General features: G+C 49.1%; 1 protein-coding gene across 1 annotated transcript in view; it reads right to left on the minus strand.

Moving 5' to 3' along the window:
* Positions 1–1375: 1375 nt before the first annotated feature.
* The window catches only part of ALKBH5 (alkB homolog 5, RNA demethylase), a 34043-nt gene continuing 14905 nt past the window's right edge, over positions 1376–20513 (minus strand). Inside the window, exons 3-5 of the mRNA XM_068246418.1 lie at positions 5223–5303; positions 3539–3676; positions 1376–2350 (exon numbers count right to left, since the gene is read on the minus strand). Of these exons, the coding sequence (XP_068102519.1) occupies positions 2164–2350; positions 3539–3676; positions 5223–5303 (406 nt within the window). The 3' untranslated portion in view covers positions 1376–2163. The remainder of the gene's footprint in view (positions 2351–3538; positions 3677–5222; positions 5304–20513) is intronic.

A 20513-nucleotide genomic window follows, 5' to 3' on the forward strand; every position in this document is an offset into this window, starting at 1 on the left:
CTTTGAGAAAATAGATTTAAAAATTTTTTTTAAGAACAAAATGGCTTGTTGGCTTGTTTAAGCAGGTACAGAGGGCAGAGGTGACAGATCGCACAGTGTTCCACCTTAAAGGGATACTGTAGGGGGGGGGGGGGGGTCGGGGGAAAATGAGTTGAACTTACCCGGGACTTCTAATGGTCCCCCGCAGACATCCTGTGCCCGCGCAGCAGCTCACCGATGCTCTGGCCCCGCCTCCAGTTCTAATGGTCCCCCGCAGACATCCTGTGCCTGCGCAGCCACTCACCGATGCTCCCGTTCACTTCTGGAATTTCAGACTTTAAAGTCTGAATACCACTGCGCCTGCGTTGCCGTGTCCTCGCTTCCCCTGATGTCACCAGGAGCGTACTGCGCAGTCACTGACCATACTGGGCTTGTGCTATACGCTCCTGGTGACATCAGCGGGTGCAAGGACACAGCCGTGCAGGCGCAGTGGTTTTTCGACTTTGAAATTCCACAAGTGAACCGGAGGCGGGGCCAGAGCATCGGTGAGTGGCTGCGCGGGCACAGGAGGTCTGCGGGGGACCATTAGAAGCCCCGGGTAACTTCAACTCATTTTCCCCGACCCCCCTACAGTATCCCTTTAAGAATGGATTCAGGTTAAGAACAAACCGCTCGTTTGTTAACCTCCTTAGCGGTATGGACGAATATATACGTCCATCACCGCCGGAGGTCGCCGCTCAGGCCCTGCTGGGCCGATCTTTGTAAAATAAAAAAGCACACGCAGCCGGCACTTTGCCAGCCGCGTGTGCTGTCTGATCGCCGGCGATCCGCGGCGAAAGAGGGTCCCCCCAGCCGCCCGAGCCCTGCGCAGCCGGAACAAAAGTTCCGGCCAGCGCTAAGGGCAGGATCGGAGGCGGCTGACGTCTCTCCGCTCGTCGCTATGGCGACGATGTAAGCAAAACAAGGAAGGCTGCTCATTGCGGCCTTCCTTGTTTATTCTGGTCGCCGGAGGCGATCAGAATGACGCTTCCGGAGCGCCCTCTAGTGGGCTTTCATGCAGCCAACTGAAAGTTGGCTGCATGAAACAGTTTTTTTTTTTATTTAAAAAAACCCTCCCGCAGCCGCCCTGGCGATCTTAATAGAACGCCGGGGAGGTTAACTGGAGACTACCTGTATACTCTATTCTTATAATGAATATATCATTTTTTAATTTAATTTTGATGTGATGCATACTCATGTAGCTTGGGAAAGCACAGGTTCAGCAGCATCAGTTTGGGATTCTCAGCATTTCATGGACCATCCCTTTATAAACAGCTCACTTCAGGGCCCTAAATATGGCTTTTCCACTGGCGATTAGCATAAAACATCCATTCAAAAGGAAAAAAAAAAACAGAACTAGAGCAAAAAACAGAATTTAATTTGATAATTTACAGACAGCCGGAGCCAGTACAGAATAAACAAATCTGCTTATATACTTTATTATTAGTGCTTATATTGCTAGAAATAAAAACATCTGGATTTCTTTTTGTAGCATACTGAATCATCCAAAAAAGAAAAACCAAAAACATTGAAGCTACTTTCTAACCATTTTTTGTGTGTGTGTGTGTTTTTCATTTATATGGGAAGTAGTGCTATAAGAGGGGCGTGTCCAACCGCCCCGAGCACTCCAAGGGCACGCCCCTCCGACACCACATCAGTCTAAGACACCTCAATGTCCTCTCATTCTCTTATCTACTTTTTTGGGACAAAAAACAAAAATAAAGAACGGACAGGAAAAAACAAAAATAATTCTAAAAACGAAAATATGGAAGCATGAAAACGAAGAGTCCCTCGAAAGCGCTGGCCTCTTCGCTTTGACAGTCCATCCCTGCAATGAGAACATAGACCGTTGCTCAGGCTGTGGTTCATCGCCTGCCGAAACGCGGCTTGAAAGCCGCCGGCCAATAGGAACAAGGCCGCTGGTCGCTCGCTTTCCGTAGCTGGGCTATAAAAAGAGGGACCTCTGCTGCCGGTAACCCCGTATCTGAAACTGACTGGACAGCAAGATAAAAAGTGGAAGCAGGACCCGTCGCATTGACTTGCACAAGACCTGGTTTTCCTACGGTGGGATAAGAAATTTACATGTGGTTCCAGAGCTCAGTCAGCGGTGGGGGGAGGGGACCTGAGTCCGTGGGAGGAGATTCCTCAGTGTCGTCTCATTTTAACCTTACGAGCCGGGCTGCCTTCATCCTCCTGTGTGTCTGTATAGCCGTCCACATAGTCATAAGGCCTCCGCCAATAGTTCTCAGAGCTAAAGTGACTCCTCCTCCTCGGTTTTGGTAAAAGGACAGATCTTCTGTTCTCTTCTTTGTCCATTTCAAGAATACGAGGTCTGTGGAAAGGGGGAAAGGAATGTGGGGATTAGTAGAGTCATTCAAATGCCTTTTGTCCAGAATAGCAACCTAATGGGAAAGCAATACTGCTGTCATCAAGAAAACCCAGCAGGGGATGTGCCACCCACAGCAGCTGAAAGAGGCCTATCACAAAGCAATGGTTCAGTTCTATACTTTGATCATTGAATCCATAGTCACGCCAATAATAAGTGGTTTGGATCCGGTCTTTAGAAAGTATAATTGGCTGCAGCTTAAAATACCTGCAGGATCTTTATGCTAGCAGGTGTAAAATGTGACCAAGATGGCCTCTGACCCCTCCCCCGGCTCACTCCACCTTCCCAAGATTGCCCCAGACCCCTCCCCCGGCTCACTCTACCTTCCCACGATTACCACAGACCACTCCCCCGGCTTACTCCCACCTTCCCAAGATTGCCTCTGACCCCTCCCACCCAGCTCACTCCACCTTCCCAAGACTGCCTCTGACCCATCCCACCCAGCTCACTCCACCTTCCCAAGACTGCCTCTGACCCATCCCACCCAGCTCACGCCACTTTTCCAAGATTGCCCCAGACCCCTCCCACCCTGCTCTCCACCTTCCCAAGATTGCCTCTGACCCCTCCCACCCTGCTCATTCCACCGTCCCAAGATTGCCCCCTCCCACCCTGCTCACTCCACCGTCCCAAGATTGCCCCCTCCCACCCTGCTCACTCCACCTTCCCAAGATTACCTCTGACCCCTCCCACTGCTCACTCCACCTACCCAAGATTGCCTCTGACCCCTCCCACCCTGCTTTCCACCTTCCCAAGATTGCCTCTGACCCCTCCCACCCTGGTAAGTCCACCTTCCCAAGATTGCCCCCACCCATCCTACTCAATCCACCTTCCCAAGATTGCCTCCGACCCCTCCCTTCCACCCACTCGTTATTGCAATGGGTTCTAGGCCTAAAGGGTCATGTAAAGCTGTAGTGCTCTCCCCGAGCCCCATTAGCTGAATGCTCGGCTATTTAGGGCGACTGCCTGACACAGCGGTGGACCAAGGGCAGAGAGCCAGGAGGGCCTCTATGGGATCGGGAATTCAGGATCCACCACCTTCCCTCTACACATGGGGCGAGTGCTACTCTAACAGGAGAGGCCACAGACCGGTATGAAAGCAGTAATACCCCCAGCACAATCGGGCGCTCCACACACCTGTGAGCTGCGTCCGGGTCGGCCTTGCGGTGGGAGCGTTTTGGTTTCAAGATCTGCTGCTTGTTGTTGCCAGAGATCCGGTCTGGGAGATAAATACCGCTGAGAGCCTTTTCCAGCCGTGGAGCTTCTGTTCTCGTCCTGTAAGAAACAAACAAAACCATGTCAGTGCATACAACCACTGCGTGGAATCACGGGAAAATGCAAGTTCTGTACAGAGCTGAGGGGGAGGGGTTAAGGTACCGTCAGTGCATACAGCCACTGTGCAGAATTACAGGAAAATGCAAGTTCTACACAGAGGTGTGGGGGCAGCAAAGATGCTCCTAATATCTACCTGTTGCTCCAAAGCATAACAGTTTTCAGGTCCATATAAACACTATACAAGTCAGCGCAAACAAAACGAGCGAAGTCACCCAAAACAACATTTCACAACGATGTAAACACCCCCCCCCCCCCCCCCCATTGCACACAAGTCGACTCGAGATATCTGGCCAAATTGATCTGCCTATTGTATCAAGGAGAGTACTGAATATAGATTTTTTTTCCTACTATTGATTTTTAGTAAACAAAACAAAACCCCCGCCCATCCACAGTAAGCACAATATATAACTGTTCACTCCATACATAAGGTATTATATAGTGAACTAGACTTTCGTGAAAACGTATACACAGTGTTAAGTCTTTATAGAGTACACATCAGGAGGTCACAGGCATGAATACAGACAGGGAAAATGAATATATGACATTATCGGAGTCGAGACTACCATGCATATTGGGATAAGCCTTATATAGCATCTAACATGTGGTTCAATGTCCAGGTTATCGACAACTGAGTCAGAAGTATCTAACCATACCTTCCAGACCATCACATTTCACCAATGACCCCCTAGCGATCCCGGTTAACTTATAAGGTAAGGGAACTATTAACGTCTTCCAGAGAACAATGGAGGGTTCCAAGGATGGTTTCCATGACAATAGATCACTCCTAGTCATTTAGCAATTTTTTTCCCCTTACAATTGTCGTCCAAAATGGCAAAATCTGCCCTTTGTCTCAAACTATTTATCTAATGTGTGTACAAAGCTGAAAACCGGTCTCTTGGGGGGCGCACACACATCACCAGAGTCTCCCAGTCCTACTCATATTCCCCTTGAATGTCTCCTCTAGGATTGCCATGGTGCTCCACAATCTGGAATTCAAGAGTAATATAAGGGTGCGGAAACTAAGGTGGACATCACTGAAGACTCAGACAAGAGGGGACTGGACAGTAAAGCTAGCCGTAGCTAGACACAGCCGCATGCAGATTCAAACAATCCTGGGCCTTCCCATTCTTCCCTACAGCTATAGTAAAATCTGGTATTTTCATTGTCAGTAGACCGCTGGAAAAGCAGAGTCATTCTCCAAGCATTCAAGTCCATTGTGTGTGAGATACTGCACACCAGGGACACAAAAAGGGAATTCACAGGCACAACACACTTTAATGAAAATATACATGGATCACATGACCTGGGGTAGCCTGAAAGGAAGCTATGCCAGTGCTTGGCTTCCATTCACATGGCAAGGGGGTGGGCAGACAAGCTGCGCCCCAACAAGTTGCTGCCTCCCCCATGTGGTTGGTGAATCCCCAGGGGCGGGGTTAACGCTACAAGAGACCAGAGCTGTCCTTGCACAAGCCGGAGCAGGACTTACTTTCTGAGTATGACGACAGCACGCCTCTCCTTTATGTCTTGTGGCCGAATACAATGCGTGATTTCATCTGCTGCGTAGCCGCTGCAAAACAAGAAGAGTTCGTATTATTAACATGAAGCTATACAGAAGAAGTTTAATCATCTCCTGAAAAATTACAAACCATTACACTGCTGTTTGGCTGTGCGCACACTCCTGATAGCAGGACAGCGAATAAAGTTCAAATGGTCATTACTCAGTGTGGAAGCTGAACATTATCAGCCACCTCAGTGTGATGGTTAACTTGGCTTACATTACACAGCTAAAAAGGAGCCTAAAGTGAGCGGTATATGATAATACCAGTTTCCTGGCAGTCCTGCTAATCTCTTTGGCTGCAGTAGTGTCTGAATCACACACCTGGAACAAGCATGCAGCTGATCCAGTCACACTTAAAGTGAACCAGAGAGGAAACAAAAACCTACCATGCTCTCTGCTTCATCCTTAACTGCTCAGACTGCTTGTTATCAGCCCTGATAAAATCCCTGACTGAGCATTCAGTGTGGCTTTGCTCAGGAATCAGAGTCTGTCTTCTCTGATGTCTTATCAAGTCCAAGCCTGCCCCCTTCTGGCTGCTATAATGACTCAGGTATAATGATTCCTAAGCAGAGCCAGACAAAGCTCAGTCGGGGATTTTATCAGGGCTGATAAGCAGGAAGGATGAAAGCTGATAAGCTGGAGCAGTGAAGGATGAAACAGAGCAGGGTAGGTGTTTTCTCTAATCTTCCCACTGATATACATGATAAAATACAAGAGGGTGCTTCGTCTCTGGTTCACTTTAAAGCGGGATTGTCACCATAAAAATCAGATTTCAACAGCAACTGGTCTGAGTGTATTAAGTGATAAAGATGCTAATCCTGCATTCAAAACGTGCAAAACGTTTTCTGCTGTTATGGTTTGGAGTTATCACATAGCACTGGCCCTAGTGCCAAACAGTAGGCCCGAACGATTTTAGGAAAAAATTGAATTGAGCGATTTCTGTCCAAAATGACGATTTCAATTCGATTCACGATTTCCTTCAAATCAAGCTTTGTTCCCTCCCTTTGTGCCTGTTTGTTCCCCCTCTGTCCCCCTGTCTCTCCTTGTGCCCCCTTTGCCTCTTCATGCCTCCTCTGGGTCTCTCTCTTGCCTCCTTTGTGTCTGTGCCCACGCTGTCTTTCTCTCTGTACCCCCTCTGTGTGTCTCTCTTTGTGCCCCCTCTGACTCCTATCTCTGTCTCTGTGCCTCCTCTGTCCCCCAAGTTGCATCAGTTCTGGACATAGCTTCAAACACGAGTCCAGCGATGCCAGTCTATCCACTTTGCCTCCTGCATGCTCTAAGGCACGGCATACTTCCTGTATATCATGTGACATACAGGAACCCAAAGTTTTGCCAAGCACAAGAGGTGGCAGAGGGCGATAGAGGATGGAAGGTATGTCCAACGCTGCGGGCCGCACGCACTGGGACTTTGGGAGAGTTTGAAGGCGCTTCTTCAAACTTCCCCATGTGGAAATGACGTGATCGCGATATTCGCCGCTTTGACGATTCTGAAATTGTGATCTTGGTGATCGCGATTTCGATTTAAATTCGATACATCTTTCAGGCCTACCCAAACAGTGCCAAAAAGTTGAATGCTGGGGGTTCTTTTTATCTAGAATATATTCCTCTTCCATTTATTTCCCTGCCTAGCTGATCACTTGTGTTTACAAGCAAGGCTGAGGTGACTCAGTGATTGGATGTGTAAATAAATAAATTAAAAAACCTCTGGGAGGAGGGCAGCTAATGAATACACAATGAGCAAGAGAAGGGGGGGGGGGGGGAAACAAGAGTCAGGGAGGATATGATGTCAGCATTAGCTTGGCAAGATGGCCACTGCCTAGAAAAGGATTTTCTGCTTTTCCTTTGTAAAAATTCACAGGAATCATTACATGGACAGCACAATACATTGTTATGTAAGTAGAAGTAGTATTTATCTACTTATATGTGTTTTTTATTTCTAGGTTAGCATGGGTGTCGCTTGTTCTTTAAGTCAGAGCACCTGATCTGCAGGCTTGTTCAGGGGCTATGGTAGTAATGGCTGGATGGTGTAGTGGTTAAGGGCTCTGCCTCTGACGCAGAGGACCTGGGTTTGAATCTCGGCTCTGTCTGTTCAGTAAGCCAGCACCTATTCAGTAGGAGACCTTGGGCAAGTCTTCCTAACACTGCTACTGCCTATAGAGCGCCCCCTAGTGGCTGCAGCTCTGGCCTAACACTGCTACTGCCTATAGAGCGCCCCTCTAGTGGCTGCAGCTCTAGCGCTTTGAGTCCGCCAGGAGAAAAGCACAATATAAATGTTCAGGCAATGTGTATGGTTTAAAAGGAAATAAATACAGCAGCCTCCATATCCTCCTCACTTCCGGTGTCCTTTAACAAAAAACATGGGATTCAAAGAAAAAAAAATTAAAAAAAATAAAAGAAAAAATAAAGTTCTACCAATATGGTTACATATGAAATGTGTCACTTCAGGTTTGCTTGGAGACAGACATTTACTCAAGTCATTCTAAAACCATGAGAAGAACCTATTGGTGACAAGACTAGGGCAGTCTATGACATGTGAGAAGGGATCCTGACCTGAGTCACTGATTGTAATGAGAAGAATTGTTCAGAAACAAGCTCAGGCGTGGATCTGTACACTTATGAAAGTAGTTCTGTAACCTGAAGTGCGTTTCAGTGCACAAGGCAAGCTTCCAGCACCCTCTGCAGACAGGAAAGAACCTCACTCCCCTGTTAATGCTGGTCTAGCGCTGTAACCAGGTCTAACAGTGACCAGCGCCGCTGGCTGAGAGTACAGAATCATGCCTTGCCCCTGGGAATGCCAGAGGACTCCCGCTCAGGTTTCACAGCCGCCTCTTTCCTAATATGGGGGCTGCCGGGACAAGTGAGTGCTTCCCAAATTGGGAAACCTGCCTGGTTAAGGATACGAGGTCTGGTCACCAGGGTCAGCTTAACAGGTGACAAAATCATGGCTGGTCTGCAGCAGAAAAGTCACGAAATCACTGAACAAGGATCATACATGTAACACCACCAACAATGTGCAAATGTAAAGGGTAACAAGCGAGGGATATGGGGCTGATATTTACTTTTAAACAATACACTTTGCCTGGCAGTCCTGACCCTCTGCCCATAATACATTCAGCCATCGCCCCTGAACAAGTATGCAGCAGATCATGTGCTCTGACTGAAGTGTGACTAGATCAGCTGCATGCTTGTTTCTGGTGTAATCTGCCTATGACCCAAATTGCCCCGCTGCAGTCCGTCATGAATGCGGCAGCCAGAATTATCCACTCCTCCCAATCGCTCCACCACAGCGGCTCCCCTCCGTGAATCCCTCCACTGGCTTCCTATCCAATCAGATACTGTGTCTGACCTACAAATCTGTCCACAAAACCTGTCCAATCTACATTTCTGATCTTACTCAGAGGTACACACCTAGCCGCTCACTCCGCTCCTCCAATGAACTTCGCCTGACCGCCCCCCGCATCACCCAGTCCCATGCACGCCTCCAGGACTTCTCAAGAGCTGCTCCAACACTATGGAACTCCCTACCTCCACCCATTAGTGTCCCCCCCCCCCCCCCTTTCAACATAGCCCTCAAAACGCACCTTTTCACTCTGGCCTAAATAAGCCCCCCCCCCCCCCCCCCCGTACTCTAAGCCCACAGTTGAACTCTGGTCCCCTACCTTTCATATCCCTACCTCTCCCTCTAGATTGTAAGCCTTAGGACAGGGTCCTTGTGTCTCCCACCCGATCACGCACCTCCATTACTGTACACCCATCCTATGGATCTGAGTAAACTCGACTTGCCTAATCTCCAGTGACTGACTAAGCATTACCTTGTACTCATACTGTGCTGCCTTATCTGGTTTGCATGTATTCCTGTATTGTCTTATTGCTGTATGTCACCCCTAAATATTGTCTGTGACCTTAACTGATGTCCTGCGTAATATGTCGGCTCTTTATAAATACAATAAAATTCAGACACTTTTGCAGCTAAATAGATCAGCAGGACAGCCAAGCAATTGGTATTGTTTAATAGTAGATAAAATATATGTCAGGTTCCATATCCCTCTCACTACAGGCATTCTTGTGGAAGTAGGAGACGGACTGAAATTGAAAGGATAGTCACTGTGGTTCCCGGTTATGATTACAGCATTACAAGTATAATAAAAGCTGAATAATACAGTCACTATGAAACGCACAGAAGGATCATTAAAGTAAAACTGAAATAAAAGAAAAAAAATGAGAACAAAAAACAAACAAACAAAAAAACAAACAAACTTCCACACGGTGAGGTTAGGCTCTGAATCCCATCTGCCTTCCCTGTCCGTAGGGTCAGTGCTGTCACCCCGATAGTTATTCCACCAGCTAGGCCAGTGATGGCTAGCCTTGGCACTCCAGCTGTAGTGGAACTAGAAGTCCCATGAGGCATTGCAATACTCTGACAGCTCTAAACATAACTCTGGGAGGCAGAGGCATGATGGGATTTGTAGTCACAGCTGTAGTGCCAAGGTTAGCCATCACTGGAGCTAGACAAATGCTCCTTCACGAGCCCTCGGAAGGCATTAGGAGCACTGGTGTCTGAGCACTTCCACAGACTGGCAGCACGGAGCCTTCTGAGGGTCCATGGACGCATCGCATTAAAGCAATAGCCTCAGTCTGGGACAGAACAGCTGCTTCATTGTGGGTGCTTGTGAACAGGACCCCATTACCAGGGCTGTGGAGTCGGTCCAAAAATCCACCGACTCAGACTCCTCAGTTTAGGATTCCACCGACTCCACGACTCCTCTAATTTGCATATTACAATTTTGTTGATTAAAAGTATGTAACATGAAATTCGTCTCTTAACTGCCAACGCTTAGGAATTTTACAAGACAACTTAGAGAATCTGTATTGTTAAAATCGCACAAAAGTAAACATACCAGTGCGTTAGGGGACATCTCCTATTACCCTCTGTCACAATTTCGCCGCTCCTCGCCGCATTAAAAGTGGTTAAAAACAGTTTTAAAAAGTTTATAAACAAACAAAATGGCCCCCAAAACAGGAAGTAGGTTGATGTACAGTATGTCCACACATAGAAAATACATCCATACACAAGCAGGCTGTATACAGCCTTACTTCTGAATCTCAAGAGATCATTTGTGTGTTTCTTTCCCCCTGCAGCTATCTTCCACTGAAGTGTCAGGCTGTTTCTTCCTGCAGAGTGCAGACAGCTCTGCCTGTATGTAATTCCTCAGTATGTGAAAGCCCAGCCAGCTCAGAGGAGGATTTATCCAGCTTGTAAAAGATAAGAGAGAAGAGAGAAGCTGCCCTAATCTAAATAACACACAGGCAGTGTGCAGAGAGGGGCCTGGAGGGGGGAAATGCATCACAGAACCACAACACTGAAGAACTTGGCAGCCTTCCAGACACAGGCTGACAAGTCTGACAAGAGAGAGATAAGTTGATTTATTACAGAGATGGTGATAGTAGAACGTGCTGCAGTAAGCCAGAACACATTAGAATAGCTTTTGGAACTTGTAGGATGATAAAAAACAGGATGCAATTTTTGTTACGGAGTCACTTTAAGTGAGAAGGATATGTAGACTACTATATTTATTCCCTTTAGACTAAAACTAGTCCCTGGTAAGAGTACTTGTAAAAGGTACAAACCGGAACAAAGAACATCTATCAGGCCCTAGGCAATGTAAGTGTGGGTACATGTAAGAATGATGTGCAGGTACTCTGCAGGGGAATGAGGAGATTGTAAACAGACAACACCTCTGTGTTCAATGTGCACAGCAATATCAGTGGATTCCCTGCAGCTCTGTGGGGAGTGCATATGTAGAGTATAGTACTACTGTGTAACAAAGTAAACCTGAGACAGATGAAATTAAAGTTTTATACATACCTGGGGCTTCCTCCAGCCGCCTTCAGGATAATCAGTCCCTCGTTGTCCTCCTCCACCACCTGGATCTTCTGCTATGAGTCCAGGTACTTGAGCCAGTCGGGCGTAGTGCGCATGCACACACTCCGCCGCCAGGAGCATACTACACCTGTGCAGCACTATTGCGCAGGTGCAGAATGTTCCTGGCTGTGGTAGCGGCATGCGGCTGGACAGAGCTGACTGGCTGAATTACCAGGACTCATAGCAGAAGATCCGGGTGGTGAAGGACAGCGAGGGACTGATTAGCCTGAGGCCCCGTTCAGACTGCAGACCGCAGACCGCAACGCATGCGGACCGCAACGCGTACGAACGCACGCCATCCGCGTTCGTATGCGTTGCGTGGCTGATCCCATCACTGAAAAGTGAATGGGACAGCCATGCGTTTTTACAAAAAATGCGTGCAGCATGCGTTTCCGGACCGCACAGGTCCGGAACGCATGCAGTGTGAACATCAGACATTGCACTCTATGCAATGTCTGATGTCGTGCGTGTCGGCCACCTGCACGCGTTTCCAAAACTCGGCTGGAAACGCGTTCAGTGTGAACGGGGCCTGAAGGGGGCTGGAGGAAGCCCCAGGTATGTATAAAACTTTACTTTTCATCTGTCTCAGTTACCCTTTAATTTGTAGTCACCAAACCAAATTTCAATAACATATCAAATTATTTTATTTCATCAGCAAAGGGAGTGCATACATTTGCATAAATCAGCATCAATGCAGAATTATTTCCATCTCGTTGACCATCTGTATTAGTGACACGGCTACACATCAGGCTTTATTCTTACAGCATAGATGTTATTTAGTATATATATATATATATATATATATATATATATATATAAGAGATTCCTGTGTACACATCATATATACAGTCACAATCAGATATGTATATCTGACCTTAAAAATACGGGGACCGCTTTATTGAAGCAGCACAAGTAACTAATTTTGATTGGTTTATTTCATTTTTGTGGACTAAGCACAGCTATTACTGTATATATACATTATTTTTAATGACTATTATCTGAGAAATAGAACATTTTATCATATTTTCTATTTTAATTACAGTTACAAATTCATTAGGAGTCGGAGTCGGTGCATTTTTTCCCGACTCCGACTCCAGGCACCCAAAATTGCCCGACTCCACGACTCAGACTCCACGACTCCGACTCCACAGCCCTGCCCATTACATCACTTCACACACCGTCCATGCAAGTAAAGTGTTTTAGTGCAGTTTAGTGTAAAAACCCGCCCACTCACCAACCCGACTGGTTTCGGCCTTCTGTCAGAGCTAATGGATCTCTGGGGGCTGGTGCACACCAGAGCGGTTCTGTAGCTTTTTTTTCTTAAAACACTTGCAGGGGGAAAACCGCTTGGCTAATGAAAGTGAATGGGATGGTGCACACCAGAGCGGCTCGTTTTTTCCACAAATGCAAACTCGGGGGCTGCAACATTTTCTTAGATTTCTGAGGCGTGTCTACCTCAAGTATAGGAAAGTGGAAAACCGCTCTGAAAAACGCTAGATCAGGGAGCGGTTTTCCAGAAGCTGTCCAGTAACAGCTTTTACTGTAACAAATATTTGTAATCTGCTACACAATAAACGCTCCAAAAAACGCTAGGCATGTTTAGAAAACCTCTCTAAACAGGCCTAGAATCCCTCCTGAAAATCGGCTTCAAAAACCTCTAGCGTTCGCAGATCTGCTAGATGTTTTTGGTGTGCACTGGGCCCAACAATGGTGCATGACCGAAACCGGTCGATGTTAGTGAGCAAACCCCCTACTCGGATAGCATTACGGGCATGTTAAACTGTATAGTCACAGCAAAGAGCAGATCTCACTTGCAGCACAACCACTATGCGATAATTGTGGAAATGTATTCCCTCTCTGGGATTTGCCCTTACATGGTTGTATTACCCTGGCCCACAGCACCTCCAGTTCCCATATCTTCTGTAAACACCCCTGCCTTGTAACCTGCTACAGTGTAAACCAGCTGTCTGCCCTCTCTACAGCTAGATGGCGCTCATTCAGCTGGGGCTGCCTCAGCTGAGAATCCATAGCATTAATGTTGGTTCCCAACCGCTTCAAAGTGTCAGATGAGAGAGATATGGAGGGTGGATCACCCCGGCTAAGGGCATTCTGCCCAATGTAAAGCCTTTCCTCTCCCTGATGTAGTGACATCTTAAAGAGACACTGAAGCGAAAAAAAAATGATATTATGATTTGTATGTGTAGTACAGCTAAGAAATAAAACATTAAGATCAGATACATCAGTCTAATTGTTTCCAGTACAGGAAGAGTTGAGAAACTCCAGTTGTTATCTCTATGCAAAAAAGCCATTAAGCTCTCCAACCAAGTTAGTGGTGGAGAGCAGGGCTGTGGAGTCGGTCCAAAAATCCACCGACTCCGACTCCTCAGTTTAGGATTCCACCGACTCCGACTCCACGACTCCGACTCCTCTAATTTGCATATTACAATTTTGTTGATTAAAAGTATGTAACATGAAATTCGTCTCTTAACTGCCAATGCTTAGGAATTTTAAAAGACAACTGAAGTGAGAAGGATATGTAGACTACTATATTTATTCCCTTTAGACAAAAACTAGTCCTTGGTAAGAGTACTTGTAAAAGGTACAAACCGGAACAAAGAACATCTATCAGGCCCTAGGCAATGTAAGTGTGGGTACATGTAAGAATGATGTGCAGGTACTCTGCAGGGGAATGAGGAGATTGTAAACAGACAACACCTCTGTGTTCAATGTGCACAGTATTCTCAGTGGATTCCCTGCAGCTCTGTGGGGAGTGCATATGTAGAGTATAGTACTACTGTGTAACAAAGTAAACCTGAGACAGATGAAATTAAAGTTTTATACATACCTGGGGCTTCCTCCAGCCGCCTTCAGGATAATCAGTCCCTCGTTGTCCTCCTCCACCACCTGGATCTTCTGCTATGAGTCCAGGTACTTGAGCCAGTCGGGCGTAGTGCGCATGCACACTCCGCCGCCAGGAGCATACTACACCTGTGCAGCACTATTGCGCAGGTGCAGAATGTTCCTGGCTGTGGGAGCGGGGTGCGGCCGGACAGCGCTGACTGGCTGAATTACCAGGACTCATAGCAGAAGAACCGGGTGGTGGAGGACAGTGAGGGACTGATTAGCCTGAAGGGGGCTGGAGGAAGCCCCAGGTATGTATAAAACTTTACTTTTCATCCGTCTCAGTTACCCTTTAATTTGTAGTCACCAAACCAAATTTTAATAACAGATCAAATTATTTTATTTCATCAGCAAAGGGAGTGCATACATTTGCATAAATCAGCATCAGTGCAGAATAATTTCCATCTCATTGACCATCTCTATTAGTGACACAGCTACACATCAGGCTTTATTCTTACAGCATAGATGTTATTTAGTATATATAAGAGATTCCTGTGTACACATCATATATACAGTCACAATCAGATATGTATATCTGACCTTAAAAATACGGGGACTGCTTTATTGAAGCAGCACAACTAATTTTGATTGCTTTATTTTATTTTTGTGGACTAAGCACAGCTATTACTGTATATATACACATTATTTTTAATGACTATTATCTGAGAAATAGAACATTTTATCATATTTTCATATTACAGTTACAAATTCATTAGGAGTCGGAGTCGGAGCATTTTTTCCCGACTCCGGGCACCCAAAATTGCCCGACTCCACGACTCCGACTCCGCAGCCCTGGTGGAGAGGGCTGTTATCTGACTTTTATTATCTCAACTGTGAGTGACCTGTTTACTTTTCCTCTGCTAGAGGAGAGGTCATTACTTCAGACTGGTCTGAAAGACTCATTTTAAATGCTGAGTGTTGTGTAATCTGCACATATTATAGAATGATGCAATGTTAGAAAACACACTATATACCTGAAAATAAAAGTATGAGAATATTTTCTTTGCTGCTAATCTTCTAGTAATTATTCATAGTACACAACCAATTCATCATATATTTTTTTTCGCTTCAGTGTCTCTTTAAGTCCTGGCAGGTTCAGCTCTGCAGAATGAGAATTCTGAATCCAGTACAAAATATATCTGGTCTCCCAAGATGCATGGGTGAGGGTGGAAGGGGGGATTGCAGAGCTATAGAGCCTAGACTTAACCTGAGGGGAAAATAAACTGACAATTACATTCATCCTACTCCTAAAAATGACTATGTATCCCAGGGTTTTGTTTTTTTATATCTCCTATAAACATTTACAACATAGGTTGAATCATTTATGGTCTCTAATAAGCGATGCATAACAGGATGGCGCTTTATAATAAATAAGTGTCCCAGAGTAAAAAAAAAAAAAAAAAAAAAAAAGTGTAAATAGTTCATGTATTTCATCTCTTCCTGTACTCTGTTGTATTCTGCCAGAAAACCTATTATAGCTGTCATTTGCTTATCAGTGACGTTTACTATATTTCAAGAAGCTGTCACTTCTATGCCTAAAAAAAAATGGACTTTTAGACCGCAAAATAAAACAACCTGGTTATTAAGATGTTTAGTACGGTACATACACCTGTTTATTTCATCAGGTCACACATCGCCTCGGCACCCTTTAAACATAAAAGTGGCTACCTGAATAAATTTACTGCAATCTACTAGATGTCACTACAGTGCCTTCAACTTCTTGCCAATAAAAACAGAAATAAGGAGCTACAAGAACTCAACATTGAGATGAAATAGTCTTTAGACAAAATGCAACTCGATAGGTCTGGTCAGGAAGTGGCCTGTCCCGACCGCCACCATTCCCCCTGAGAAATATAAATCTAATCTGCGGCTTAAATGCTAATGAGTGCGTCCTCTTCAGCAGGATTATATAAACGCTAATAAGGTTATTGCAGAGAGTCCCGCAGCGTCCGGTAATCAGCGTGGAAAGTGCAGGACAATGCGAGCGATCTCTCGGGAAGGTGCCTTTGTGAAAGCGTGCTGACAGCGTGCCAGGAACTGTCACAACATACTGGCGAGTTACACAGCGCACCTGCACACCCGCCCATTGTCCACGGCCAGGCAGGCGGAAATACAGAAATCAGAGTACACAGGAAGTATAACATCAAACTACTGACCCCCAATTCACAGCTCTGTGCACCGGCTAAAACCATCAAACAACTACAGTATAATGACCTAAAGCAAGGTACTCACGGCTGCCGCTTTCATTTTATCAGTTTCAGAAACGAGATTATATCAGTCTGAGAACACAGCATGGCCAGCACTACACACTGAAAGATGGTGGGTGTATCCAAATGATCAAGACTGGACAATGTCCAATTGCAGCCTGCAAGCAAATCTCATGCAAATTGGCCCTATAATCAGCAGGAGATTTTATTGTACAAATTCCAACCTGCATGCAGGAATTCTCGTTTACAGTCTAGTCAGGATTTCAAGACAGAGGTGGAGGCCACTGAGGTCCTTTAATAGAGAGCTTAAAGGAAACAGGAAGTGAGGGATATGGAGGCTGCCATATTGCCTGTTAAACAATGCAGATTGCCTGGCTGTCCTGCACATCCTCTGCATCTATTACTTTTAGTCATAGCCCCTGAACAAGCATTCAGCAGATCAGGTGACTGAAGTGTGACTGGATTAGCTGCATGCTTGTTTCGTGTGTGATTCAGACACTACTGCAGCCAAAGAGATCAGCAGGGCTGCCACTGGTACTGTCTAAAGTAGACCTGAAGTGAGGGGAATATGGTGGCTGCCATAGTGATGGTCAAGTAGATGCAAATAACTTAAAGAGACTGAAGCAAGAATAAATCTCGCTTCAGAGCTCATAGTTAGCAGGGGCATGTGTGCTCCTGCTAAAACGCCGCTATCCTGCGGCTAAACAGGGGTCCCTTCACCCCCAAACCCCCCACTGCAACACTTGGTCGCTACTGGAGGCAGGGCTAACGGCTGCAGCCCTGCCTCCAGTCGCGTCTATCAGCTGCGCATCGCCGCCTCTCCCAGTGAAGGAAGACTGAGAGGGGCGGGGGAGAGGCGGAGATACGCGCTGACAGACGCGCGTGGGGCAGGGCTGCGGTGGTTAGCCCTGCCCCAACCAGGAAGCGCTCCCCCGCTGCACCGAGGGGATTTGGGGGTGAAGGGACCCCCGTTTAGCGGCGGGATAGCGGCGGTTTAGCAGGGGCACACATGCCCCTGCTATCTATGAGGTCTGAAGCGAGATTTATTCTCGCTTCAGACTCTCTTTAAGAGTTGATGCAAAGTTATGCAAATGTATGCAGATTGAAAATGAACCAATCAAATCCTGCTGAGGTAAAATCTGACTGGTTCATTTTCATGCTGCATACATTTGTATCGACTCAGTTATTTGCATCTACTTGCCCATCACTATTTTATATTTACAGTGTAACTTCACCTGTGGTCAACCAACCCCAAAGTTAAGATATTGAAAGTAATGGATTCCATGAGCAAAGGGAGTGCATAAAAACGTGCATAGTAAATTTGCATCAACCTGCATAAAGACAGAATTATTTCCATGTCATTGGCTGCCCCACTAGCGACACAACTACTCCTCAGGCATAAGTGTTACAGCAGAGAGGTCATTTATTAGGACAGCACAAGTGACTACTTTGATTGGTTTATCATTTCCTTTTTGTGGCCCAAGCAGCTATACTGTATAAAGTTTAGGATTTAACTGAGAAAGATCACATTTTCTCTTAAAATTACAGTTTGAAGTTATGAGGAGTCAGCCTTTTTCCTGACTCCAGGTACCCAAAAATTGCTCTGACTTCAAGCTCACAGCCCTGCTGACATTTCCTGTTACACAATGCACATTGCCTGGCAGCCCTGCTGATCTCTCTGGCTGCAGTAGTGTCTGAATCACACCTGAAACAAGCATGCAGCTAATGCTGTCTGAAACACCTGATCTGATGCATGCTTGTCCAGGGCCTTTGGCTAAAAAGTATTACAGGCAGAGACTCAGCTGGACAGCCATGCAACTGGCATTGTTTAAATGGAAATAGGTCAGACTCCACACAGCTCTCCTAGTTCATATGTGCTTAAAGGTCCCTCAGCTGGACAGCTGACCTGTGCATTGGTGGGAGGGGCAGGACGACAGCCCCCAGCAGAGCAGCCGTGGTGAGGGGGGCTGGAGGACAGCCCAGCAGAGCAGCCGTGGTGAGGGGGGGCTGGAGGACAGCCCAGCAGAGCAGCCGTGGTGAGGGGGGGCTGGAGGACAGCCCAGCAGAGCAGCCGTGGTGAGGGGGGGCTGGAGGACAGCCCAGCAGAGCAGCCGTGGTGGGAGGGGCTGGAGGACAGCCCAGCAGAGCAGCCGTGGTGGGAGGGGCTGGAGGACAGCCCAGCAGAGCAGCCGCGGTGTGGGAGGGGCTGGAGGACAGCCCAGCAGAGCAGCCGCGGTGAGGGGGGGCTGGAGGACAGCCCAGCAGAGCAGCCGCGGTGAGGGGGGGCTGGAGGACAGCCCAGCAGAGCAGCCGCGGTGAGGGGGGGCTGGAGGACAGCCCAGCAGAGCAGCCGCGGTGAGGGGGGGCTGGAGGACAGCCCAGCAGAGCAGCCGCGGTGAGGGGGGGCTGGAGGACAGCCCAGCAGAGCAGCCGCGGTGAGGGGGGGCTGGAGGACAGCCCAGCAGAGCAGCCGCGGTGAGGGGGAGCTGGAGGACAGCCCAGCAGAGCAGCCGCGGTGAGGGGGAGCTGGAGGACAGCCCAGCAGAGCAGCCGCGGTGAGGGGGAGCTGGAGGACAGCCCAGCAGAGCAGCCGCGGTGAGGGGGGGCTGGAGGACAGCCCAGCAGAGCAGCCGCGGTGAGGGGGGGCTGGAGGACAGCCCAGCAGAGCAGCCGCGGTGAGGGGGGGCTGGAGGACAGCCCAGCAGAGCAGCCGCGGTGAGGGGGGGCTGGAGGACAGCCCAGCAGAGCAGCCGCGGTGAGGGGGGGCTGGAGGACAGCCCAGCAGAGCAGCCGTGGTGAGGGGGGGCTGGAGGACAGCCCAGCAGAGCAGCCGTGGTGAGGGGGGGCTGGAGGACAGCCCAGCAGAGCAGCCGTGGTGAGGGGGGGCTGGAGGACAGCCCAGCAGAGCAGCCGTGGTGAGGGGGGCTGGAGGACAGCCCAGCAGAGCAGCCGTGGTGAGGGGGGGCTGGAGGACAGCCCAGCAGAGCAGCCGTGGTGAGGGGGGGCTGGAGGACAGCCCAGCAGAGCAGCCGTGGTGAGGGGGGGCTGGAGGACAGCCCAGCAGAGCAGCCGTGGTGAGGGGGGGCTGGAGGACAGCCCAGCAGAGCAGCCGTGGTGAGGGGGGGCTGGAGGACAGCCCAGCAGAGCAGCCGTGGTGAGGGGGGGCTGGAGGACAGCCCAGCAGAGCAGCCGTGGTGAGGGGGGCTGGAGGACAGCCCAGCAGAGCAGCCGTGGTGAGGGGGGCTGGAGGACAGCCCAGCAGAGCAGCCGTGGTGAGGGGGGCTGGAGGACAGCCCAGCAGAGCAGCCGTGGTGGGAGGGGCTGGAGGACAGCCCAGCAGAGCAGCCGTGGTGGGAGGGGCTGGAGGACAGCCCAGCAGAGCAGCCGTGGTGGGAGGGGCTGGAGGACAGCCCAGCAGAGCAGCCGTGGTGGGAGGGGCTGGAGGACAGCCCAGCAGAGCAGCCGTGGTGGGAGGGGCTGGAGGACAGCCCAGCAGAGCAGCCGTGGTGGGAGGGGCTGGAGGACAGCCCAGCAGAGCAGCCGTGGTGGGAGGGGCTGGAGGACAGCCCAGCAGAGCAGCCGTGGTGGGAGGGGCTGGAGGACAGCCCAGCAGAGCAGCCGTGGTGGGAGGGGCTGGAGGACAGCCCAGCAGAGCAGCCGTGGTGGGAGGGGCTGGAGGACAGCCCAGCAGAGCAGCCGTGGTGAGGGGGGGCTGGAGGACAGCCCAGCAGAGCAGCCGTGGTGAGGGGGGGCTGGAGGACAGCCCAGCAGAGCAGCCGTGGTGAGGGGGGGCTGGAGGACAGCCCAGCAGAGCAGCCGTGGTGGGAGGGGCTGGAGGACAGCCCAGCAGAGCAGCCGTGGTGGGAGGGGCTGGAGGACAGCCCAGCAGAGCAGCCGTGGTGGGAGGGGCTGGAGGACAGCCCAGCAGAGCAGCCGTGGTGGGAGGGGCTGGAGGACAGCCCAGCAGAGCAGCCGTGGTGGGAGGGGCTGGAGGACAGCCCAGCAGAGCAGCCGTGGTGGGAGGGGCTGGAGGACAGCCCAGCAGAGCAGCCGTGGTGGGAGGGGCTGGAGGACAGCCCAGCAGAGCAGCCGTGGTGGGAGGGGCTGGAGGACAGCCCAGCAGAGCAGCCGTGGTGGGAGGGGCTGGAGGACAGCCCAGCAGAGCAGCCGTGGTGGGAGGGGCTGGAG

Source organism: Hyperolius riggenbachi, chromosome 7, assembly GCF_040937935.1.
Source record: "Hyperolius riggenbachi isolate aHypRig1 chromosome 7, aHypRig1.pri, whole genome shotgun sequence".
Lineage (NCBI taxonomy): Eukaryota > Metazoa > Chordata > Amphibia > Anura > Hyperoliidae > Hyperolius > Hyperolius riggenbachi.